The sequence below is a fragment of the Notamacropus eugenii genome, chromosome 5 (assembly GCF_028372415.1).
Source record: "Notamacropus eugenii isolate mMacEug1 chromosome 5, mMacEug1.pri_v2, whole genome shotgun sequence".
Lineage (NCBI taxonomy): Eukaryota > Metazoa > Chordata > Mammalia > Diprotodontia > Macropodidae > Notamacropus > Notamacropus eugenii.
Window position 1 is genome coordinate 36,279,534 of NC_092876.1, and position 25,740 is coordinate 36,305,273.

At 43.9% G+C, this 25,740-nt stretch overlaps 1 protein-coding gene across 4 annotated transcripts in view; it reads left to right on the forward strand.

Annotated features, from left to right (window-relative positions):
* PRKCZ (protein kinase C zeta) overlaps positions 1-25,740 on the forward strand; it is a 235,222-nt gene that overhangs the window by 186,624 nt on the left and 22,858 nt on the right. For all 4 annotated transcript variants that reach the window (XM_072608570.1, XM_072608571.1, XM_072608572.1 and 1 more), the window contains 6 exons: positions 324-405; positions 1,141-1,193; positions 4,915-5,103; positions 9,495-9,592; positions 24,193-24,279; positions 25,244-25,379. In XM_072608570.1, coding sequence (XP_072464671.1) covers positions 324-405; positions 1,141-1,193; positions 4,915-5,103; positions 9,495-9,592; positions 24,193-24,279; positions 25,244-25,379 — 645 coding nt within the window. The remainder of the gene's footprint in view (positions 1-323; positions 406-1,140; positions 1,194-4,914; positions 5,104-9,494; positions 9,593-24,192; positions 24,280-25,243; positions 25,380-25,740) is intronic.

The window sequence follows — 25,740 nt, forward strand, 5'->3', positions numbered from 1 at the left end:
TAGAGAGAACTAATCAAACCATGATAAAATGGAATCCCCCAAGGACATTCTGTAGATTTCCTCTGCCTACGCCTTTCTCCTCTTCTTGCCTTGCTCTCTCTCGAATTCTGTGGGGGCCATAAGGAGTTTGGACCGGTTGGCCTCTCATCTGGCAGGAGACAGGGGAGGAACAATGGAGAAGGTCACTGAGTTGGAACTAAAATCTCCAGGCTTTTCTGCCTCTAAGCTCAGGGAGGGAGAAAAGGTCTCCCAGCTATCAGGCAGAGCCAGATGACATTAGCTGATAATGATGAATCATTTTGATGTCATTTGTTTTTGGCCAGGATTCGGTGATGCCTTCCCAAGAACCTCAAGTAGATGATAAAAACGATGAAGTCGACCTTCCCTCCGAAGAAACTGATGGACGTAGGTATCTTTCCCTCCCTTCTTTGCAACTGGCCCATGTTCTGCTGGGCCTTGACACAGGTTGATACCACAGTTGCATCCTTTCTCCTTTAAAAAAAAATTCTTTCTGGATCCTGTCTGCTCATCTGGAGCCAGGAAAGAGGTGAATTTGTTCTCATTTTAGAGAAGAATGACTTCTTTGAGTTGGTGGGTTGAAGACCAGACGTTAGTTATGACTGTCTTGTCTAGGGCTTCCCAAAAAAACCACAAACAAAGGAATTAGGTTTTGGATGAGTGTCCCATTGCCCTAACTCTAGGCAAGAACCCGGAGTGGGCATTATATGAAGGCCAAAGGTGGTTCTAACACCTAGGAGAAAGCCACTGTCTAGGAGAAGGCATCCATGAGGTGGACCTATCATCCACTGCCTCCCTGTCTTAGTTTGCGTCCCAATCCGCAATGCTTGCCCACAAATCTGCCGCCATTTAAATGTAGTACATCACTTACTATATCTTAGGTTCATCTACCAGCTAGTCAATCAAGGGGCTTCACTTTGAATTTTAAGCATTCTCCTTCCAAAACCACTAGCTCCTGGTTGATTGGAGGCCCCAAATCAAGGGTCAACTTAATGCAAGACTTAAGGGGACTATTAGAACATTAATCTTCAGGCCAGGGGTCTTTAATGGTTTCTATCAAATGTTAAAAAAAAAAGAAAGCCAAAACATAACAATACTTCTTTCTTCATTTTTTTTTATTAGTCGCTTATATTCCCTCAACCCGGAAACATGACAGCCTTAAAGATGATTCTGAGGTGAGTTTATTTTTTTTTAAATCTCATTAATATTTTTCCTTTTAAAAAACTGGCAAACATTACTTCATGAATAGTTTTAATTCTTTATATTTTTCTCCTGGTCGTGTAAGCCACTTGTCTATAATATATATGCTTATCCTCCTGTTTCACTGTGTTTTTAAATACTCTAATTTTTAAAAATTAGAAATCTTGAAAAATTCTAAATGTTAAATATTTCAAAACATTTAAATTTTCAAATTTTCAAAAAATTTAAATTTTCAATCCCTAGATTTCCTTCTGTATCTTTCCCTCTACCCAGTTTTCCCATATAGCTTTATCTTTAAGCTCTTATCAATTTAGATTGTCTTCCCCTTTGCCTATTTCTTTTCTTGAACATCCTGTTACTACACCGTCCCTCCTTGAGTGCCAGCCTCCACCACCTCCTACCTCTAGCGGGATGCAGGAGGACTTGACCTGCCACCTCTGAGCCAGCACAGTCTATAGTCTAGCTCCCCTTCTTGATAAAGAATCAGCCTGCCCAGGCTGGGACTCGCTCCTGTTTCTCAAGGACAGACCTGTGGGCTTGGATGGAGAGGGGCAGATGAGTTGACAGCTGGTACTTGGTGTGGCCACCATGTGACACATCTTCTCAAAAGGACCAGATGCTTTGCTTCCCACCCTCTGCTGAGTTTGTGTTTCCCAGTCCCCTCCTCTGATAGATGCCACAAAATGCCTTGAGTCTGGAGGCTAGTCTGACCTGCCTTTAGAGTTCCTCACTAGAGCAGGAAGAGGACTTGGAGGCTTCTCATTTTACTAACAAGGAAACTGAAGCACAAAGTGCAAATGCTTTCCCCAGGGTCCTACCATAGCTTTAGAACCAGAAGGGACTGCGTTGCTGTTTAGTCATTCAGTTGTGTCTGACACTCTGTGACCCCCATTTGGGGTTTCCTTGGCAAAGATCCTGGAGCGGTTTGCCATTTCCTTCTCCAGCTTATTTTATAGATGAGAAAACTGAGGCAAACAGGGTGAAGCGATTTGCCCATGGTCACACAGCTAGTAAGTATCTGAGGTCAGATTTGAACTCAGGTCTTCCTGACCCTAGCTAGCTTCCGTAGGACACAGACCTTAAGAGCCCAGCTAATCCAGCTCTCATTTTATTGATGAGAAAATTAAGGCTCAAAGAGAGAAATTGATCTCCTCAGGGTCCCACATAGGATCCTAGAGTGAGAAGGGGTCTCTGTCAAGGCCCCCCCTTACTTCACAGATGAGGGAACTGAGGCCCCAAAACATTAAATGATCTGCCCATGATTATACAGGGAATCCATTTTGGAAGCAGGATTTCAACCCAGGACCTTTGACAACACATGTAGGGCCCTTTTCAGTGTCTTACACTGCCTCGTGGTGACTGTCCCCACCCTGTCTTTAAACATTTCTATTAGGAATGGGGAGAGAGGCCAGTTAGAATGTCTCATCTCTTTTTGAAGGCTTGCCACGTTGTTTATCCTGGTTTCTTTTTCAAATTTTGACAGCCATAGAATGTTCATTCATGAACATTTCCGTCCCATGCTCCTTTTACATCTGTTGGACTGCCCCCCAGGCCATCCCCCACTCACTGGGCTGACAGTGCTCAGCCCGACAGCGGGAGTGAGTCACCATCAATCTTGCCTGCCTTGGAATTTGACCAATGCACAATGTGCCCTCAGTTCTCTTGAACCCTTGAGAAAGACCAGAATGGTTTTTTGGGGGCTTCTTTCTCTGTTGTCCTCCCCCAGAAGAGCTTGGCAAACAACCTCATTACACACTAACCCATCTCAACAACGCCTGAACAATCGCCTTCTTTCAAGAGTTTTGGCTCTTAGATTTTGAGCTGGGTGGGACTTTTGAAGTCATCAAATCTGACCCCTTTGCTTTACAAAGGAGGAAACTGAGGCCTGGAGTCATCAAGCAATTTTCAGGGCTCATAAAGGACCCCCAGTTTTGTCTAATACCTCAACTTCACTCTTTTCCCCCACTAAAAATATCTGCATTATTTATAATGGACAGGGATGCTAGCTTTTAATTGGAGAGCTTTGGTTGCTCACAGGGTTGTCCTCATTAACACTTAGCTGGAGTTATAGACACAAGTCAATTAATCATTTCAGAGACAGCTCTGGGCAAAGCCCAGTAGACTTTGGTGGCAAAGCTAGAAAACAAGGACCAAGCTCCAGAGTTCCTTTCCCTTGGTCTCCCTGACACACAAACAACTACACACGTATCATTCATCCCTGGGATGAAATGAGTCAGCCCACAGGGCTGTTGCCTCTGCCAGAGAAGGCCAAGCCCTGTCCAATCCTCTCCGTGTGATATTCAAAGAAAGAAGGTTCTTCCTTTGGGTGTACTCATTAATTGGGCGTCATTTCTTCAGGAGTTGTACAGTCTTAAAAACTTCCTTCTACTTTCTAGCTAAAGGAGAGTAGACGTCCAAATAGAAATGGAATAGAAATTGAGAATGGAAATAGAATGGAAGGAGGATCAATTCCTTGTGGGCAAAACTGTTTTCATTTTTTGCCCTTGTATCTCCAAGCACAATTCCTGGTTCCTAATAAGTACGTAATAAATGCTTGTTGAACAATCGCACTGGTGTATACCTGATCCCTTCTCAAGAAACAGAGACTGTGTCATTTTCATCCAAGAATCCAAAGCACCTTGTCCAGTGCCATAGTAGGTGCTTCATGAATGCTCATTGATAGAGAATAAAATCTAATCTAGAGATACTTTAGTATTGAAGACCAATATTTCTTGAAGAATTTTCCTGGAATTGAAAGATCTGTGTTCACAGCTAAATAAAGAAGAGTCAGGGTGAGATTTCAGCTTAGGCAATGTATCCATAGTTGGAGTCAAAAAGAACTGAGTTCAAATCCCATCTTTAGACACCTAATAGCTGTGTGACCTTCAGCAAGTTTCTCTGTGCCTCAGTTTCCCCCAAAGAGGGGATTGTATATGAATGCCTCTACCTTCTCTTCTGTGTGATCGCTTAAGCTCTCCTGTGGTCCTGGCTGGGGTGCTAGGATTAAAAATTGGCAAGGCCAATTCCTGCTTCCTTCATTCACCAGCTGTGTGGCCTTGCACCAGTCCTTTCTAAGCCTCAATTGGCTCTCCAGGGCTTATGTACTAAGTCATAAACAGATTGGTGGATATAGTGCTAACCCCATGCTGACCATGGTACAGAGCATTCCTCTGTCTGCTTGGAGAGTTTCTGGGTCTTTGATTCTTTTTATTTTTTAAAATGAATTTGTTTGTTTTCAGTTTTCTACAATCACTTCCATAAGTCTTAAATTTTCTCCCCCTGCCTCCTCCCTTCCTCCCTGATATGGCGTGCAATCTTATATGGGTTCTGCACATATGTTCTTATTAAACACATTTTCATATTTGTCATGTTGCAGAAAAGAATTAAAATGAATGAGAGAAACCAAACCAAAACATAACACAAGAGAAAATAGGAAGATGACAAATGTTGGAGAAGATGTGAGAGAGATGGTTCTTAGATTCTTCCTCCTTCTTGTCTTCCTTTGGGGATGCAGGACATGAGAGTGGAAATGAGGATGAGGAATACTTGAATATTCCTTCCAGAGCATGGATGGTGTTGTCCACTCTGATGGGTTTTGAGAAGCGAAGCATCTTGGGAAAAATGTTCTCTGGTAGACTTACTATCACTTTGTTCTCAGAACCTGCCAAATCTTCCCTGTTTTTGTTTTGTTTCTAGGACATTAAGCCAGTTATTGATGGAATGGATGGAATTAAAATATCTCAGGGGCTCGGGCTACAGGACTTCGATTTAATCAGAGTTATTGGACGGGGAAGTTATGCCAAAGTTCTCTTAGTACGGTTGAAAAAGAATGATCAGATTTATGCCATGAAGGTAGTCAAAAAGGAGTTGGTCCACGATGATGAAGTAAGTGACTTTTTGGGTTAAAAAAATGGGAAATCGGGTCTGGGAAAGGGAAGAGGTCATGGCATGATTTAGCCACTAGAGGGCAGGTGTTCTAAATCTGATATGTGGTAGATGAGAAACTGGTGAGAGGCAGGCAGCCTAGGGTGGTGATGAAAGCACTGGACTTGGAGTCAGGTACAGTGTGAATCTAGCCTCTGAAATGTGCTGAACAAGGCCAGCTGCTGCAGCTTTGATAGATAGCTGTGTGTGTGTGTGTGTGTGTGTGTGTGTGTGTGTGTGTGTGTGTGTCCTACGTGCTGAGAACAGGACTTATTTTTGGTTTTGGTACCCCTAGGGCTCTGAGAGGCAGGATAGGATAGTGGATAGAGGCCCAATCTCAAAAGCACAGACTGGGTTCCAAGTCCTAGCTCTGATAACATCCTGGATCTATGACTTTGGCCAAGTCTCTTAAGCTGTTAAGAGCTGCAGAGAAGGTGCCAGTCTGCATTGGTAGAGGGAGTTTTCTCACCTGGGAGCTATATATATCAATAAAATCACAGATCCATTCTCTATCCCTAATCTCTGGCACATAGTTAGTGCTTAATAAACATTTGGCACTTGAGTGATCTCAGACATGGGAAAATGTAAATCTGGTCCCTTTTGACATTGTGTCAAGATGACAGCAAGAACTTAGAGCATCAGTTTCTTGAGTGCAGGGAGTGGAAATGGGAATTACATAGTAGAAGGCATTATTCCTATGTACTCATGAGTGTCCATTTCTCCTAGAGAGCCCCCAGTGGGATCCAACCTCTTCACTTTCTTCCGACACCCTGAGGGTACCAGGGGAACACTGGCTGTCCTCCAATGGTCATTGCATGACCAGTCTATCACTTACTAACAGCCTTATCAATGTTGTTTAAATTGAACTGAATTGAATTGAGTTGAGTACCTTGTCCAGAATCTTAGGGTCACAGGAACTCATTCAATAAGCATTTATGAAGCACCTACTATGTGCAAGCACCGTGTTAAGTGCTAGGGGTCCAAAGAAAGGTAAGAACTCTACAGTCCCTGCCCTCAAGGACCTCTCACAGTCTAATGGCAGAGACACATGCAAACAGAGATCAAGCAATAGACAGGGAGGTAATCCACAGAGATCATCTCTAAACCCAAAAACTCATGCTTTTTCTATTACCATCACCCTACTAGTAAGAGAGCAAGAAGAGACTCTGGTTGGGAAGTTCCAACCCCAGGGTTCTCGAGTCCTCTCTTGGGTGCTTCATACATTTCCAGGAATCATTTTTGGTGAGAACAGTAAGGCTCAGGGAGGCAATATAACTTGCCCAGAACATCACAGCTCATAGCACTGTCCATGGGAACATTTAAATCCAGGTCTTCCTGTCTCTCATATTGTGACTCTTCTAGGGGTGAATGGCAGGGAAGGTCTGGGTTATTGGGGCATGTTATGGTTGATTTTCCCAGGGTTGTAGATGGGCCAGGAGCTTGAACTGGACCCTACTTCCTCTTCTTGGCCTTTGCCAAATCCATTTTCACCCCTGCTCCTCCCAGTGCTTGGCACATAGTAGGCATTTAATAAATACTTGTATCTTTTCTTCCATCCCTGGGCTGAGATGCTAGAATCCCTATGCCAACTTCCTGTGTTTTTTCCACATGCTGGAAGGAATGCTGGGTTTTCTACTACCAGTATCACGTATCTCAAAGAGCAGCAAAGCTCATTGTGGTCAACCTGTTGGCTCTCTCATTGGTGAAAGCCTATTGATGGACTTCTTGAGCTCTCTTTCCTCTTCACCCCAATATTAACAAAATTCACAGTAGCTGATGTTTATGTTCAGATGCTCCAATGAGGAAGGGACAACTTTCCCACTGTGGTTACTCCAAGCATGCCGATCGCAGCCCATTTGTGTTGACCTTTCTTTGTGACCCCAGTTCATGTCCTCCCCTGGTTTTGCCAAAGGGAGTCCATCTCATGCTTGGAGACTTCTTCAGATTTATAAATATCACAGATACCAAAAGGAACGTAAGCCTGCCCATTGGTTATCTCTTTCATCCGCCTTCTGATATGACATCCTTGACTCAGTTTCTGCTCCATGATTCCTCATTTGTAATAGCCCCATTCACATCCACCCTGGGTGATTTCTCCTCCCAACTTTTATAGAAGGCTTTATAGGTTCTACATTATGGTGTCTTCGCCACACGTGTAGACTCAGATTCCCCCCAGGGTCAACTGCCAGTATCCTTCTCTCCATTGTACAGATAAGGACAGTGAGGCCTGGAGAAGTTCTCTCAGCTTTGTTGTAGTACTAGTGGAGGTAGTCATAGAGTTAGTACTAATAGTAGTTAGTAGTGTAGTGAGAGGAGGAAGAATGAGAGGAGGAGGAGGAGTTAATCGTGGTGGTGGTAGTAGTAGCAGTAGTAGCAGTTAGGAGGAGTTAGTAGTAGTTAGTAGATGTAATGGGGGAGGACAAGTTAGTAACAATAGTGGTAGTGGTACTAGTAGTGGTTAGTAGTAGTGAGGTTAATAGTAGTAGAAGTAGAAGAGGTAGTAGTAGTACTAGAAATAGTTAGGAGGAGAAGGAGTTAGTAGTCCTTAGTAGTTGTAATGAAAGGAGGCAGAGTGGGAAGAGGACTAGTTAGTAGTGATAGTAGTGATAGGTAGTAGCACTAGGGGTAGTAGCAGCAGTAGTACTAGGAAGAGAAAACAGTTAGTAGCGATAATAGTAGTTAGTAGTAATTAGAAGTTCTAATGGTGACCTTAAGGAAATCATCAGCTTGATGTCTATGCATCTGGGATCTTTCTCTCTCCCTTGCACGGGAATTGTTTCTGTTTCTCTCCGTCTATGAGGGGAGTGACTTCTTTCCATCAACCTGATGAGGATGATGACGACAATAGCTTGTGTTTATACAGCACTTTTAGATTTGCAAAGTGCCTTTCAAAATTATCAATAGATCACTAAGAAATGATCAATTAATAGTCAATTACCAATCAATAACATTACAATGTTATCTCATTTGATCCTTACAACAATTCTGGGAGGTAGGTACTATTATTATCTTATTTTACAAATGAGAAAACTGAGGCAGATAGAAATAAACTGAGGCAGCTAGTCATGTCTGAGCCTGGATTCCAATTTAGGTTTTCCTGACTCTGGATCCATTGCGCTAACTACTGCGCTGACCTGAGCCTCTCATCTTCCCTAGAGTGGTTTCTCAGTCTTCTCTCTTTGCCTGCAAGGCTGTGTGGTCCAGCCCTAACAAAGGGCCTTCTAGCATCTGCTTAAAGCCCATGGTAGCAGGGGTGGGGCACCAAGTCTTAAGGCAACCCACTTCACTATGGGACAGTTCTCGTCATTAGGAAGTTCTTCCTGTCAACAAATAGAACTGGGCTTCTTTGTCCTTTTGGCCCACTCCTTTTAGATCTGCCCTCTGGAGCCAAGCAGCATCAGTCTACCCTCTCTTCCTAGTGCCTTTAATTAACTGTTGTCATGTCCCCCTGACTAAACATCCCTGGTTTCTCCAACTGAGCCTTATATAACATAGCCGGCAGACCCTTCACCACTGTCTTCTTTTGGTCATCTGCCAGCCTTCCTCAAATATGGTTTATCCCAGTACCCCAGACGTGGAGTCACTCACTGTGGCAGAATATAAAGGGAATAGTTTCCCTTCTTAGCCATGAAGGCCATTCCTCTCCAAACAGAGTCTCAGCTTGCATTACCTGTGTCCTTGTCAGTGAGATTACAGTCTGCTCAGACCCCCAGATCTTTTTCTACCGATTCATAATTATAATTATGAATTGCCAAAGCTTTCAGCATTTTAGTCCAACATGCACTGTACATCAGGCAAATCCCTCTTCCTTTCTATCTACCTCTATTTGTCTCAACTGAAAAAGATGGAGTTTCAATGGGATGCCGTTTGGGTACTGGAGGACTAGTTTCCAACAAGATCCTTGGTTTGTGCAGATCTGTAGAATCAGGACACCATCTGTCCTTGGGCATTGTTCAGCCATGACTTGTGGGCTTTGTTTTGACTTGTTTGTCATAATTAATTCCCCACAGCTGAGTTTATTTCATCAACTGTTTGAGGCAATAAATGTTTCACCCACGAGCAGAAGCCTGCTAGCCACTTGGGGTGCAAAGGCAAAAACCAAAGCCACCTGTCCTCTACTTGGGGAAGCGGGCATCGTGAGAGGGAGGTCTGGTCCTCCCAGGTTTGTTCCTCATCCGCTTCCCTATTAGATCATCATCTCTTAGAGGGCAGGGACTGATTTTTGCCCTTCTTTGAATCCCCACACTTAGCACAGGGCCTGCCATGCAGTGTGCACTTAATGAATGTCGACTGACTTGACTGACCCCAGGGTCCGTTGGGCTCTGACTAACACGCGGCTGGTTCTCTTGTAGGACATCGACTGGGTGCAGACAGAGAAGCACGTATTTGAACAGGCCTCCAGTAATCCATTCCTCGTCGGCCTGCACTCCTGCTTCCAGACAACAAGTCGGTAAGCAAGCAGAGGGAGGGAGGGGGCTGCTCCCTTTCCTCCCCCATGGCAGGAACGCTGCTCCTTCTAATACAAGGGTGGTCCTCGTTCACCACCCTGAGGAGGTCCCTCTGCAGAGGCTGTCAGAAAAGAAAAATCATATTAGCTACAGCATTGATGGTGGTCGTCATTGATCTGTTGATTGACTTAGTGATCTTGTTACTATTTTTGTAGCTAGCATTTCGACAGCACTTACTATGTGCCAGGCAGGGTGCTCAGTGCTTAACAATTATGTTCCCGTTTGATCCTTGCAACAACCCTGGGATGTAAATGCTGTCGTTATGTTCCTTTACTCCCATTTTACAGATAAGGAAACTGAGGCAAACAGCAGCCAAGTGACTTGCCCAGGGTTACACAGCTAGGAAGGGTCTGAGGCTGAATTTGAACTCATGTCTTCCTGACTCCAGGCCCAGTGCTCTGTGCACTGTGTAGCCCTACTTGGCCACCCAGGAAAGTTGGGTTTGGCTTCCTGTGGGCTCCCTTTATGATTAATTAGCCCCCAAGTTAATAAGTATTTACTAACCATCTGCCAGGTGCCAGACTCTGTGTTAAGCACCAGGGATCCAGAGAGCTAAATGAAACAGGTCTTCCCTCAGGTACCTTTTAAAGGATGAGACAAGACCACGGGTCATATTGTTCAGTCATTTCTATCACATCTGACTCTTCGTGACCCCATCTGGGGTTTTCTTGGCAGGGATACTGGGGGGGTTTGCCATTTCCTTCTCCAGGTCATTTTACAGATGAGGAAACTGAGGCAAACAGGGTGAAGTGGCCTGCCCAGGGTCACACAGCCAGGACGTGCCTCAAGCTAGATGCATTGTTTGCTTTGTGCCAGAAAAAAATAAAATGAACGCAGGAAGATCAGCTTGCTCATTTTGCTAATGGAAATAAATAATATATGTATTGCCGGGCAGGAGCTATGGAACTGAAATGACCTTTGAGGTCATCTAGGCTAACCACCTTCATTTGGATGATGACCAAAAGGAGGACATCAGAAGTACAGGTCACCCAAGGAAACCAGGGGCAGGGCTGGGATTCAACCTTGTCTCCTGGGGCTTCAAGCTCTGTGGACTTTGCATTGTGTCCCATTTGATGAATGTCCTCTGGTGACTCTCAGTCCTTCACTGACAACTGTCTGATTGGTTTAAGGGATCCTCTTGTAGGTGGTTGGTTCCAGATTTTAAAAATCTGCTCAGTGCATGAATTCAGCCCTTCCTTTTCGCTTGTTCCCTCTGTTTCTTCCTTTAACTCCCAGGTGGGCAGTGAATTTGTGATGTGCGCTATTTGGCTTTGGAGGATTGTGGATGGATGGAGGTGATCAATACCTAGTAGGCATTCTCGACTTTCTTCTGTTCCTATGAATCATGTCTTCTTTCTGGGCTATGTGTGTGTGCACTCACATGCCCCATTTAAACACTGACTCCTACCTTCAATTGAACAGCATGGAATGACCACTACTGGGGTCTAGTCCTGAGGCAGAGCTCAAGAAATGCCACCAGCTCCAGTTGTTGGCTGACACCTAACGATGTGTGACTTCTCTTCCCTGGGTTGTCTGTTAGACATGAAGTCACTGACCTTCATAGGGAATAAGCCTATTATTCCTCTTAGGGAGATAAAGCTTTTATAAAAGGTTAGTTCATTGTCAGGAGCCCTGGATTTGGAGTCCGAGGACCCTGGTTAAAATCTTGACTTTGCAATTTACTCTCTGTGTAACCTGGGGCAAGTCACTGCTGTGTGCCTCAGTTTCCCAGTTGAATTACTTGACCTAAGAGTCAAATAAGATGCTACATGGAAAGTGTTTGAAAGCCTTGCTAATGGTGTTTTTAGTGCCCTATTTGTGTTCATAAGTAACAGTTATTCTTAGTCAACTTCCAACCCTAAATCCCATGAGATCCTGTCATTCTGAACTGGGAAAATGTATCATAGGCTCATATAGTTCAAGTGTGATGGGGACTTACAGATCATGCCCAGCCCCCTTCTTTTATAAATGAGGACATTGAAGCTTAGAGATGGGGAGTGACTTGGCCAAGGTCACATAGGTAGTAAGTGGTGATGGTGACATTCGAACCTAGGACTTCTGACTCTGAATCCAATCCAGTATTTGTGCTGCCTTCACTTAGGAGGATGAAGAAGATTGTCCCTGTTTGTTCACCAATGGCTCATAATAGCCAACAGCTTGAAGCCCTGAGCAGTTATTAGACTCAGATACCCAAGGAAGGAGAGGGAGAGAAGAAACAAGGGCCCAGTGATGCAGAAGTTGGTATTTATTGGGACTGTCTATGTGTCAGACACTTTGCTGAGTGCTGAGGATGTAAAGAAAAGGGTAAAAGCAGATCCTACCCCCCCCCCCTCCCCCACAGAGCTCATATTCTGCTGGAGGATACAGCATGCACACAGCTTGGTGTATACAGGATACACACTATATAAAGGATACTGCCATTAAAGGGCAGTTAGATGGTATGGTGGATAGAGATCCAGTCCTGGAGTCAGGAAGACCTGAATTCAAATTCAGCCTTAATCACTTACTACCTGTGTGACCCCGGGGCAAATCACTTCACCCTGTTTGCCTCAGTTTCCTCATCTGTAAAATATGTTGGAGAAGGAAATGGTAAACCACTCCAGTATCTCTGCCAAGAAAACCCCAAATGCCATCACGAATGAGTCATAGAGAATCAGACATGGCCAATAACCACAAAAAGCTGTTAAAACTTGAGACACCCTGTCTAGACAGTAGATGAGAGTTAACTTTAGAGGGTAAAGCTTTAGCACCTGGGAGTTTGGTGGGCAGGCTTGGGGTTGGGGAACTGTCATAGTTGTCTCACAGAAGGTGGTATGTGAACTGAGTCTTAAGGATCAAAAATATGAATTTACTTGACATGAGTCAACAGTTTGAGTTAAAGTAGGATTGGGTGCCAAGTTATGTGTCATAGACAGTATAGCAGCAGCTTGTCACAGTGGAGAAGGCATTGGATGTGGTGTAAAGAAGAACTGAGTTTGAATCCTAGTTCAGACACTGTAGTGGCCCTACACAAGTCATTTAATCTCTCCATACCTCAGTTTACCCATCTGTAAGTGAGAATAATGGAAACTCCAGCATCTTGCTGTTGTTGACTTCCCAAGCTTCCTTCAGTCCCAACTAAAATCCCACTTTCTACAGGTCTTGGCTGATCCCTTAAATGCTAATATTTTCCAATCTCCGTTGACCATTTCCTCTTTGTATTGTATAGCGTTTGTCTGCAAGTACTTATTTTGAAGGTGTTTTTTTTTCCGATTTATTTATTTTTAGTTTTCAACATTCACTTCTATAGGTTTTAGATTTTCTCATCCTCCTTCCCCAAGTCAGCATGCAATCTGATACGGTCTCTACAAGTATGTTCCTATTTGTACGTACTTATTTTGGATTGGGCAAAGCCAGTTCCCTAGCAGTGAGCATTGGATGGGCAGTCTCTGAAGGTGGTGACCTTTCCCCTTACTGGAAGGCTTTAAGCAATATCTGGAGGACCATTGGACCATTACAATAGGGTGGATCCTTTTCCAGTTATGAAATGAATGAAAAGGATTTATTAATTGTTTAGTGTAATACGCCAGGGATTATGTTTGTGAATATGTTGAACTGGATGGCCATCAAGATCATTTCTCACCTTCTACAATACAAAGACCTTTCCTGCCCTCAGAGAGCTGGTTACCAGAGAGGGAACTTTGTGTCTGGGATGTCACAAGGATGGTGAGTGGAACCACATGCCCTTTCTAGTAACGGTGACAGGGTTGAATTCATTGTTGTTCCCTGAGGAAGATGTCAAGACCAGGAGTGAGAGTTCTTGGAGCAAGATGATATTGTGATTAGACAGCCAGAACTTGATGGTGATAATGTAATGTGTGAGGTGGCATGCCGAGTCCAGGAGACTTTAGTGGCCTAAAAGCTGGAAAGTAGAGAGTGTGAATTAGAGAGTAATGGAACACAGAAAAGGAGGTGGGCTTCAGATTACGACTGGCCTTAAATTACGCACTAAGAATTTCTTATTTATAGGAGGGTCATTTGGGAGCCTCTGGACTTCCTTGAGCTCAGGAGTGATGTGGTCAAACTTATACCTTAAGAAAATCACTTTGGCACTACTTTGGAGAACTCATTGGAAAAGAGAGAGATTAACCCCAGGGAGACCCATTATAAGGACTTTTCAGTAGTCCTAGTGTGAGGTATTGAGCTTCTGAATTTGGGTGGTATCTGCATGAATGGAGAGAAAGGAGCAGATGGGAGAAATGTTATCCTTATGGAACCAGAAAGCAAGCCATTGTCTCTAGGTCTTGAAGCTGAGCAACCTGTTGTCTCCACCCCCTACAATCTCCTTCTTTTATCCCTAACTCCTACCCCCACTGGCTCATGTTAGTTAATAGTCCTGGGTACAAAGGAATAAACAGAAGGATCCTGCTTTGTTCCCTAGGATCCCTCTTCTCTTTGGAAGAACAATACCAGAAATCCAAAACAAAGCCCAATTGGAGTGTAAATTGTAGTATTACAGCTATGAATTTTAATTATATGCATTAGTGAAATGCAGTGACCCAGGTCTTGCAATCAATGTTTTTGACTACTCAGCCAAAGGTCATCTTTCTTTTGAGTCCTACTGAGCCCCATGGCCTCCTGCAGCTCAGCCAGTTCCTTGAAATGGCCAGGGCTTCTCCTAAGCAGCACCCAGCTTTGGAACTTCCATCAGGGTTAAATCCAAGGTCTAAGCTGAGCAGACCTTCCTCCTTCCTTTTGTGAATCAGGAACCAAGATAGTGTTCTAACTTGCCTGTATCCAGTGCTGGTAACTGTTCCCAGGAAGGCTTTCAGAAGCATGACTGATTGTCATCAGACTCAGTTGAAGTAAAGTTAGTTATGCTCAGGAGTCCCTAATGGTGGCAGTAGCCACCTGCCAAATAAATGAGTGAGCAAACTTTTTAATTTGGTGAATTGCCCAGCATCTAAAAGTTGGAGGAGATCTTTGCTGTCCCAGCTGGCTTTCTTGAGGCCCTATAACTTCAGAACACTGTTAAAGTAAAATCAATCCTTTGGTCAGCAAACATTTATTAAGCTCCTGCTATTGTGCTAGGCACCATGCCAAGTACTGGAGAAATAAAGAAGCACACAAACTTGGGAGCTTACAATCTTTTGGGGTAAGCAACATTCATTCAGTTTTGTATTGTAAGCTATACAGTGTAAATGGGTGGTGATCTCAGAGGGAAGGCATTAGCGTCTGAAAGAGAACAGGAAGGACTTCCTTTAAAAAGTGGGAGTCTTTGAGCTCTAGAGTCTTGAGCTGAGTCTTAGAGGAAGTTGGGAAAGCCAGAAAATGAAAGTGAGGAGGTCTAGGTTCATGGTACAGAGGTGGCATTCTAGGTATAGGTACTAGAACCTGCAAAGGTATGTAGGTGGAGTGCTGTGTGCTAGAAATACCAGAGAGGCCAGGATGGTGGAATCATTGAATAAATGAAGGGGGCAGCAAGATGGAAGATGACTGGCAGTCTCTCATTGTTAGTTTTTCCTGGAGTTAAGCCTGAAAATCTTGTGTTCTACTTTCTTGAAAGATCCTCTGACCCCAGAACCAGTGCTTCTTCTACTGTACCAAGATGGCCTCGGAGGTCCCTTCCAACCCTGTGATTTTGAGTGGGTCACTTGAGTAAAGCTAATGAGTAGGATTGTGACCCAGGGAATGGGGAGTGGAGGAACTTCCATGAAGCACACAGCCTTAGAGTTTGTGATGGTTCTTGCTGATTGGTGAGCATCCCTATGTGCTCTAGCTAGTTCTCTCTTGACTTTTCTGCTTGGTCCTGCAGTAAACCTGGAGCATCCATGTATATGACATGAGCATGTTGCCATGTCAATGATTAATGCCATAAATAAGACATTATGACCTCACTACAGGCTCAGGCCAAAGCAGGAAATAGCCGGAGGAATAGATTTCTAGAATCCACTATTCACCATGACCCTCCAATTTCCATACTGGCAATGTACTTACAGTCCAGTGGGGGAGACAAAAACATGTATAAGTACATTGAGCATAAATATAAAGTGACTAAAATATAAATCAACGTGAAATAGTTGGAGATGAGGTGGTCAGGGAGGGAGGCATCAGGAAAGACTTCAGGTAGAAGATGGTTCCTGAGCATCATCTCAGTGAGAGATCAGGTGTCTTTAAGGTCCCTTCCAACTGTGTGACTCCATGGTTCTTTGACCTCATGGAGGGATGGGGTGTGCACTGGGCCTTGACATGTAGTGAACCAATGTGGCCTGTGTACTAGACAACTAGTGAGATAATGGTAATAAATAAAAATGATGAAATGAGGTAATATTGATAAAGTCACTTAGTTTGGTGCCAAGTACATAGTAGGCATGATATAAATGCTTATTCTCATCTTCCCTCTTTTCCTCCTTGACTTTTACTAGGTCAGAGCAAAGTACATTTAAGGGAATAAGAGGAGACACGGTTTGGATTAGAAGAGTGAAAAAGTATCAAAGATTAGAATTGGAAGGAATGTCACAAACACCATCAGACAAGATGAGTGTCTTGGTTAGTTTTTCTGAGCTGCTTTTCGTCTTTCTATTACAAGGGATAGCTCCTTTGGGGAGGGAGAGGTGAGGACCATTCAGAAATGAATGTGATGGGAGAACACAAAAACCATAAATTAATTGATGATCCTCTGGCTCTGAGAGATGAGAAAGGCCTTGGATGTCATTTAGTTCAGAAGTATCAAATATGCTGCACTGAGACATTGCCTAGTTCAGTGGGGACCCGATTAAAATATAATAGGGAAATATTGAATAAAATAAAGAAAAATACAGTAGAACATAGATAATGTTAATAGGTGGTTTTTTAAGTCCATATTTCAATCATCAATATTTGTTAAGTTTCCTCTAGAGACCACGTACCTGTGCTAAATTGTGGGGTACAAAAAGGAGGAAAAAGAAAGCCCTTACCCTCTAATATGTGACTGCAGGGATCCTTATGTTCACAGAAAAATAAACAGAAAATACGGACAAAGTAATTGGGGAGAGGCGAGCCTAGAGTGCTAACAGCTGGGGGCTTCTTATAGAAAGACACATTTGAATTATTTTAGTGGGATCTGGATGAGGAAGTAAAGCATTTTGGGTGTAAGGAACCAAGGAAGCCATGGGAAGGCATGGAGGCAGGAGACTAGTCATGTGCAGGGAACAGAAACTGTGGGAGAGAGCTTAGTGGGAGATGAGTCTTGAGAGATAATCTGAAGCTAGACCGTGAAGGGCTTTAAATGTTACAGGAGCTGACATGTCAGGCTATGTTTGTCCTTCATTTTCAAAGAGGACCATGACCTGAGGGAAATGATGACATGATTTGCAGTTGACTTTGATGGGAGTGCGGGAAGTTCTGTGCAAAGTCACTAGCCTCACTTTTCCTCCAGAGCCATCTGGGTCTAGTGGCCAGATATTCTTCAGGATGACTAGAGATGGCCCAGGATGCTACAGGTGTGCTACAATTCATAAGGAGTCACTGAGGTTCTGGAGCCAGAGGAGGACATGGTCAGACTTTACTTTAGGTATACGTTAGGTGTGTCCTCCTTGGAAATTAGGGGGATGGATCAGAAAGAAATAGTCTGGAAGCAGAGAGGACAGAGGCCATTGTACTAGTCCTTAACCTTGTCAGTGAAGGGAACAAGACCAGTGTAAGGGGTTGTAGAGGTTGAATTAAGAAGATGGTGATTGGTTAGATATGTGGGATGGAGGAGAGTGAGACATTGGTGATAACTCTGAGGCTTAAATATAGGATAGTGGTGACCTTGCTAGGGAATTGGGAAGCCCAGAAGAGGGTAAAGTTTTGAGAAAGATCATAAGTTTTGTTTTGGACATGTTGAATTTGAGATGACTACAGGATATCTGAGTGCCTGGAGATCAGGAGAAAGCTCAAGGCTAGACATGAATTTGGAGGTCATGTGCCAACAGATGGGAAGGGATATGAGCACTTAGATCAACCAATCAATCAATACTTATTAAGCACCTACTATGTGCCAGTCACTGTGTTAAGCACTGGTGTTCACAGGATGAGCAAAGCAAAGGACCCAGATCAGAGGCTTTGGGAACATCCATAGTTATGGGCAGGACATAGCTCCCACAAAAGAGATTGAGAAAGAATGGTCAGAGAAGTGGGAGGGTTATGGAAACCCAGAGAGTGTTCTGGAAAAGAGAGTGGTCAACACTGTTGATGTTTTGGGGAACATCATGAGCATGAAGATAAGACAGATCATCCATAACCATAGAGAAAGCAGCTTCTACTTTTTGGGGAATCCTCCCTAACAAAATGACAGCCAAGCCCTGCTTGAAGTCTTCTAGTCATGGGGGTAACCTCCAAGTCAGCCTTCTTTACTTTTGCTGTTGAGTTGTTTTTCAGTCATATTCAACTCTTTGTGACCCAGTTGGGTTTTTCTTGGCAGATAATGGAATGACTTGCCATTTTCTTTTCCTGGTCATTTTACAGATGAGGAAACTGAGGCAAACAGGGTTAAATGACTTGCCTAGGGTCTGATGCCAGATTTAAACCCAGGTCTTACTGACTCCAGGCCTAGTATTCAACCCACTGCACCACCTCACTGACCATTCTATTTTTTGGATAATACCAATTGTTTATTCTTCTGTTGTCAGTGAAGAAAGAGACCAGAGTGAGGATGTTGAAAAAAGGAAAACAACAGAGTTTTATCAGAAGGAACAGTGGGCATGTCTTAGCCATGCCAAGCCAGTCCAACAAACATTTATTAAGCACCTGTTGTGTGCGGGGGAAGGAGAAGCAATGTGCTGAGTTCAACACCAGTTTTGTGTCCAGTTAAGTCAGCTCACTTAGCCTCTCGATACCCCAGGAGGTCCTCTAAGACTAAGTTACATAGCAGGCACTAATTTTCATTGGATGAAGATATTTCCACTCTGGAATTCCCCTGCATCAATGAAATCCCTGGTCTGTATGCAAAGTGCAGTGGTATGTACAGTGGAACACTGACCAGAGATGGAGTGTCCTGTGAAGAACAGCCAGATGTCCACTTAGACTGGATCACAGAGTAAGTGAAGGGGATGAATGTGGAAAAAAGCTGGATGTCAAAGTGAGAAACAATTCTTGCCCTTTGGAAGGTTCTGTTCTACTGGGAGAATGGAGAATGGAAGCCTGGCTGAATATGGGATCCAGAGAAAAGCACTGGGTGCCTGGGAGAAAAACAAAGAAGTTTATGTCTCTGGGCCTCAGTTTCCTCTACTGTAAAATGATGGGGTTGGACGAAATAGCTGGTAACATCCCTTCCATCTCTGGGTTTAGAATCCTATAATCTCAGGAGAAAGGGGGTGGATTGTAGGTGTGGAATGGAGCAAAAGTAACTGTACTTCTTGGTTACAAGGGAGGGGGTCTGTAAATAAGGGAGTCTTTGGGAATTGTGGTGTAGGGGGAAAAGAGAGCATTAATAAAACTCAAAAAAGATTAGAAGGGTACATTTCAATTTTAAATTTATAAGTAAATTTGTCATAGTCAGAATTTAAAATTCCAGCTTAGAAAGAATGAGTTTTAAATGACAATTAACTGCATGGAGTCATTTCATTCCTCACTCATCTGCCAGATGCTGACAGATCAAGTGGCCTGTTCTCGCCCACCTTGCATCTACATTGCCTAAAATGGTGAAAACTTAATTCTAAAGTACAGGAAGAAGAAATTTAGTCAGACCAGCTCTAAGGAGCTAGGGGCAGCTAGGTGGTACAGTGAACAGAGCTCTGGGGCTGGAGTCAGGAAGACCTGAGTTCAAATCTGGCTTTAGACACTTACCAGCTGTGTGACCCTGGGTAAATCATTTAACTTCCCAGTGGCAACTCTCCAAGACTGTAAGTTTCAGGACAGGTGCTGGTCTGCATTGATAGAAGCAATTCCCTCACTGGGAAATTCTTACACTGATGAAAATCACAGGTGTGGACCGAACAACCCAAACTTTTCCATTCCAGTGTTATTCTTATGTTTGTCATGCCAATGTGATTGTGGGGTCTCAAAGTCTGTGCCCATGGATGGAGAGCTCTTGGAGGCCTGACCAAGATGGAAAGGCTTTGAGTCACCAAGGACACACCAAGGATGTCTTCTTGATGGGGCCAGGTTTCGCAAACCAAATTGGCCATAGCAGAAGAAGGCTACAAGTGTGGAAGGAATACTCACCTGGAAGGATTCATGTCTCCTTGAAGTACTGTGGATATCTGGATGAGCATGGGAATATCTATGCAGCATCACCATTCCCAAACCATCTTCCAAGTACTAGGCAGTGATATTCTCCCAAGATAGAAGAGACACCATCTCTATTCTCGGGGTGGACAAATGCCTTTTCTACTGGTTTAATCTGGACTGACTCATTAGCTTGTTCTCCCTGGATGATGTTCCATCTCCTACCTCCATGCCTTTGCAAGGTGATCTTCCATGTCACCTTCACCTGGTAGAATCTCTAGCTTCCTTCAAAGCACAGCTTGGGGGCTGCCCCTCTGCCCCCACCCTAAAGCCCTTCCATGACCCCCTCTCAGTATTGGAATTATTTTGTAATTGGTGATGGGGAAGGCAGAGATGTCTTTTTAACTTGTCTTTGTATCTCCAGCACTGAGGACAGCTCCTAGTGCATTTTGGGGGGCACATCATACATATTTGTGGGTATTAAATTGTTAAAACTAAAAACTTTTTAAAATGTGCTTACATAGCACATGGAAATCCATGTGCCTCACTGCTATGAAAGCTGTTGGCTTTTCTCTTTGTAATTAGGATGGCCCCCAAAACAGTTAGACCACAGCCTGCCCCTCTGGGTTGGGAAAACTGCCCTTCATCCCTCTCTCACCTCAACATTCACAGCTGAATGAAGAGCTTATGGTCTCCCAGCTGAGAGGTGGAATTGATGATGGATTAAGCTTCCTTTCCCTGGCATGGGAATCTGCCAGGTTTCCTGCCTGTTCGAAGCAGGTCACCATCCTTTATGATGAGGAGAGGGGAGACCATCATATGCATCAGGCTTGTTTTTCCCTCTCCCAGGGACCCGTTCCTTCCTCACCTTGGTGAGGCTAAAGTAGCCTTGTCATTAACCTGACGATTCTCTTTGGTTGGGTTATGTTTCATTTCCTGTTCTCAGGAACAGTTTCTGTTTTTGATAACTCTCAGCGGGTGGCTCTCGGATCAAGGTATTTCTCAGACTTTTTTGAGTATCTTGCTTGACCACTCTCTGAACCCCTTTCCCATGGGGATGGCTGTTCTGAAAGCACTTGGGAAGTAATTGGCCTGTTAGGACTGTCTCCTTTCTGAGATTCTCTTGTTTTTATCTATCTGTGTATTCTCCAATAGAATGGAAAGTCCTTGGGAGGAGGGACCATCTTGTATCATCAGCTTGGCATCAGGTACTATGCACACAGTAGGCACCCAATTAATACTTATTGCCTGGAATCACCTGCTAGCTGGTCTTAGGCCAATGTCCAATTAACATGTCCCTGGGGAAAGAGAGATTCTGCCAAGGGCAGAGTGTGTCAGCTCTTTGTAGATCCTTTCCCTTGAGAGAAGAACCTCAACCCTAGAGTATTAGGGGGAAATTGGGAGGACTTCTACCATCCTTAGTAAGCATTCAGTAGACACCTTCTGTGTTCCAGCCCCTGGAATACAAAAGGAGGGCAAAAGACAGTCCCTGCTCTTAAGAAGCTTACACTCTAAGGATCTGGTAGAATGAGTCTACTCCTTCTAGTAATCCCTTTAAGTCTGTACCCTTCCAGGCTGCTGAACTATATGCATTCATGTTTATATTAGGGACAGCTGGGTAAGATAGAGCTGCTGAGCCTGGAGTCAGGAAGACTCATCCCGTGGAGTTCAAAGCTGGCCTCAGACGCTTCCTAGCTGTGTGACCCCGGGCAAGTCACTTCACCCCTGTTTGCCTCAGCTTCCTTGTCTGTAAAATGGGGATAATAACAGCACCTACCTCCTGGGGTTATGATGAGGATCAAGTGAGATAATAATTGTAAATAACGTAGCACAGTGCTTGGCACATAGTAGGTTCTGTATAAATGTTAGTTATTATTAGTATCTGTGAGCAGGTTGTATTCCTCTACTGGAATGGAAACTCTCTGGGGCAGTTCCATGAGGTTAGAGACCACCCTGTTTTTAAACTAGCTAAGGGGGTGGTGGATAATGTGCTGGGCCTGGAGTTAGGAAGACCTGCCTCGGAACACTTTCTAGCTGGGTGACCCTAGGAAGGTTATTTTACCTGGGTCCGCCCTCCTGATCCTAGCAAGGTGTTCTACCCTTAATCAATGGGTCATGAATGAATGAATGAATGATTGATTGTCTTTACATGAATAACTCATCCCATCCCCACTGTGGTCTCTCTTGTTGACTTTCTCATCCCTTTCTGCTTTTTCTTCTTATCTCCTCAATGTCATCTCCATTTTACAATGCAGTTTTCACTTAATTAGGCTGGCCTGGCCAGAGTTCCTTCCTTCCAGGAGGCATGGGACATACAGGGCATCATCTCTGGGCCTTTACTCACTGGGGTTAGCTACTCATACCCTGCTTCTTTATCGCAAAAGATCTTATTTGTAATGGGGCCGTGGTGGGAACAGCAGGAGCCAGTGCCTAGATTTGGAACTGTCCATCTCATCCCAGCAGAGTAGATTGGGTAACTGAACTGGGGGGCAGCTACCAGTGCAGGTTCTGGCCTCTCCCTCTCTTAACCAGACCTGCCTTCTACCAACACAGATAATTGAGAACCAGCACAGTGTCTATGGCTGGCCTGTGTTTTCAGGCCATTCAGTGAATGGACCCCAGGAGTGCATGGGTGAGGTAGAGAGGAGATCAGAAGGACCTTGTGATAAGACAAGAGATGGCATTTTTGAAGGGTTCAGATGTTGCTTTGTCCATTTGTTTGTTTGCAGTTCTCCAAATGTGATCAAATCACAAGTCCAGATGTACCCCCGAAATGGACATGTCTTCTATGTTCTACAATACATCTGTGATCTCATTGACAATGAAGGGTAGCTGACATAGTACCTAATATGTGCCAGGCACTGTGTTAAGTCCTAGGGACACAATTGGTCAATTCATAAGCATTAATTAAATGCGTATTGAAAGAAAGGCCGCCCCTTCCAACCAGCAGCTTACATCTTAGAAGAGGAGACACAACCTGCCCACAGATGAGTAAAGACAGGAAATAGACCAGTAAATCCTATGGGATTTGTAGAGGGAGATCACTAATAACTGGGGGGGATGTGGGGAATCAAGAGAGGCCATTTATAGACATTTCAGCTGAGCCTTGAAGGGAGGTTGGGTTCCAAGAGATTGAGGTAAAGGAGAGAGGACATTCCAGGCATGGAATCAATACAAAGACCTGGAGGCTGGAGATGGAACATCACAGTCCTGGGTTGCTGCATGGGCTCAAAGTCCCCTGGGATGTCATAGCATTAGGAATCCCCTTCAGAGTGAGTGGGTAAGCTCCTCTTGGACCTTGCATCCAAAACCCTGACTCTGAATGACTTGGAACTGTTTCAGCAAATTAAATGTACATTCAAGGGACAGAAATTTCTGTCGTCTGATTCCTAGGATGTCCCCATTTAGCATCCCCAGTTTCTCCAGTGACAATATTTGAATGAAGACCTAGCTTGATAGGCCCATGGAGACTTTGAACTAAAGGCATATTCTCTTGGTATCTGAGAGTCTTCATCACTTGACCCTTGGTGCCTGGGAGGAATGCATACTTGTGCAGCCTCTTCCCCTTCCTACTGAATATAAGTGGTGAATGAACTTCATTCAGTCACAAGACTCCCAAGACTGTGGGCTCGAATCACAGTCTTCCTTGGAATGGGATTATTCTATTTCATGCAACCCGGCAAGGATTTATTTAGCATGGACCTTCATGGAGAAGTTACAAAAACAAAACAGGAAATGGTTCCTACCCTCAGGTAACTTATGTTCTTTCAAGGGCAAGCAACATGTACAAAGCCACTTTGAAGACAGTGATGCCGTCAACCCTCAAGGGGATCAGGAAAGGCTTCCCCTATACAGAGTTATCCCATATGAGCCTTGAAGGATGCTCACGATTCGCAGAGACAGATGTGAGGAGGGAAGACATTCTAGATATCGATGGTAGCTTGTGCAAACAAATGGAAAATGGTGTGCTGGTTTTGGAAAATGCAAGTAGGTCTAATGAATGTGCTTTAAAAGCAAAACCTCCAAAAACGTATTTACAAAATATTTGAAGTATTCTTGAACGGATAAACAGGGAGTTGTTCATGTCATTACTTCAAACAAAATGGTGCTCATTCAAATATATATATGTTTTGGTTTGGTTTAAGATTAAAAAAAAGTCTTGTTCCTTTATGGTTCATTCCCCCTTGTCTGTAGAGGGTGACTTGTGAAACTTCTGCTGAATTATTTTTCTTTGTGGGTTTTTTTCCTCTCCTGCAATATGGTTTTCCCATCATATTGAATCCTGCTGCAGATTGAATCCTGCCGGAAACATTCTAGTTCCTTCGTCCCTGGGGGAGCTAGCTGCCTGCCGCTGATGAGATCTTCTCTCTTTCAGGTTATTCCTTGTCATCGAGTATGTGAATGGAGGGGATCTCATGTTTCATATGCAAAGGCAAAGAAAGCTTCCTGAGGAGCATGCCAGGTATGTTGCAGGCAGCATCCCTGGCATTGTCATTGATGACAATTGGAAAACCAGATGCTCTTTGGATAGAACTGTAATGAAAAACTGCATTTGACAAATGCCTCATCTCTTTACCTGTCTCTTTAAAGTTGGTTCTCTAAGTATTTTACAAACATTATCTCTTATTCTCACAATAGCCTTGAGAACCAGGTGCCATTAGCTTCATCAGGACATTCCCTCTACCAATCGTACCTTGCCTCTGTGAGAAGTAAATCACAGTTAAGTGTGAGTAGGAAGAAGCCTGCTGGATTTGCAGTCTCAGGAGCTGGGTTTGAATATCTGCTTTGCTATATGCTATCTGTGTCACCTTGGGCAAATCCTTTCCTCTCTTGACCTCAGTTTCTTTCTCTGTACAATGAGAAAGTCATATTGGATTGTCTCCAGCTCTACCATTCTCTACAAGTCATTAGTTCAATTTAGTGAATATTCTTGGAGTGCATTTTGTGTCCAGAGCCCAGCATCATTTCCTGAGCTGGGCTGGATTTCTGTTGGAAGGAGCTCAGGGGTCATCTCCTTGGCTGCCGAGCTCCCTGGAGAAGCTGAGTGATGTCTCTGGTACCTCATTCATCTTGACTTAACTTTGCCACTGAGAGGGGCCGATGGCAGGTTCAAACTGTAATTTGGGTTAGTGACCTGAATCTGACAGGCCAGCTTTGAATTTTTGATGCCAAGAAGAATGGATTAGCAGGGCTGGACTTAATGCAAGGGAAAAGCCATCAATCTCACCTGGTTATTTTGATAAAACTTTTTTAAAAATCCTCTGTACTGTAAGAGAAATGACATTTGACCCTCCTCTTCTGCCCCCCGTTCTCTCTCTTTAGAAGTTGGGAATCTCTCCCATGGAACTGAATTGTGCCTTGTCACCTCAAGGAGCAACGGGACTTTGATAGTTTTTGGGCTTTCCTTGTTTTTTTTCCCCTCCAAGGTTTTATGCTGCTGAAATATGTATTGCTCTAAACTTCCTCCATGAACGGGGAATTATCTACAGGGACTTAAAACTAGATAATGTCCTCTTAGATGCTGAAGGTCACATCAAATTAACAGATTACGGCATGTGCAAGGTAAGTAACCTTGTGTGTGTTGATATCTGCCTGACTGCATCTGCTCTGTGCCTCTGGGACATAGTCTGATTGTGGGTAGCACTATGTGCTCTCTTGTGTCTGCTTCTGCATGTCATTGTGTGCATTTACATCTGTGCCTCTGTTTACCTAGGCAGACTTCTGCCTGTGTGTATCTATCTGTGTGTCTATGGGAGTAGACTTGCGTGTATTGGCTTGTTTGTCTACCTATCAGCATTCATGTGCATGTGTTTGCCTGGCTTTCAGTTCCTGCGCTTGCTGGTTTGCCTCTGCCTGAGTCTATATCTCTCTCTTGTGATGAGAATTTTATCCCTGAAAGACCAGAATAGACTCCCTGTTATCC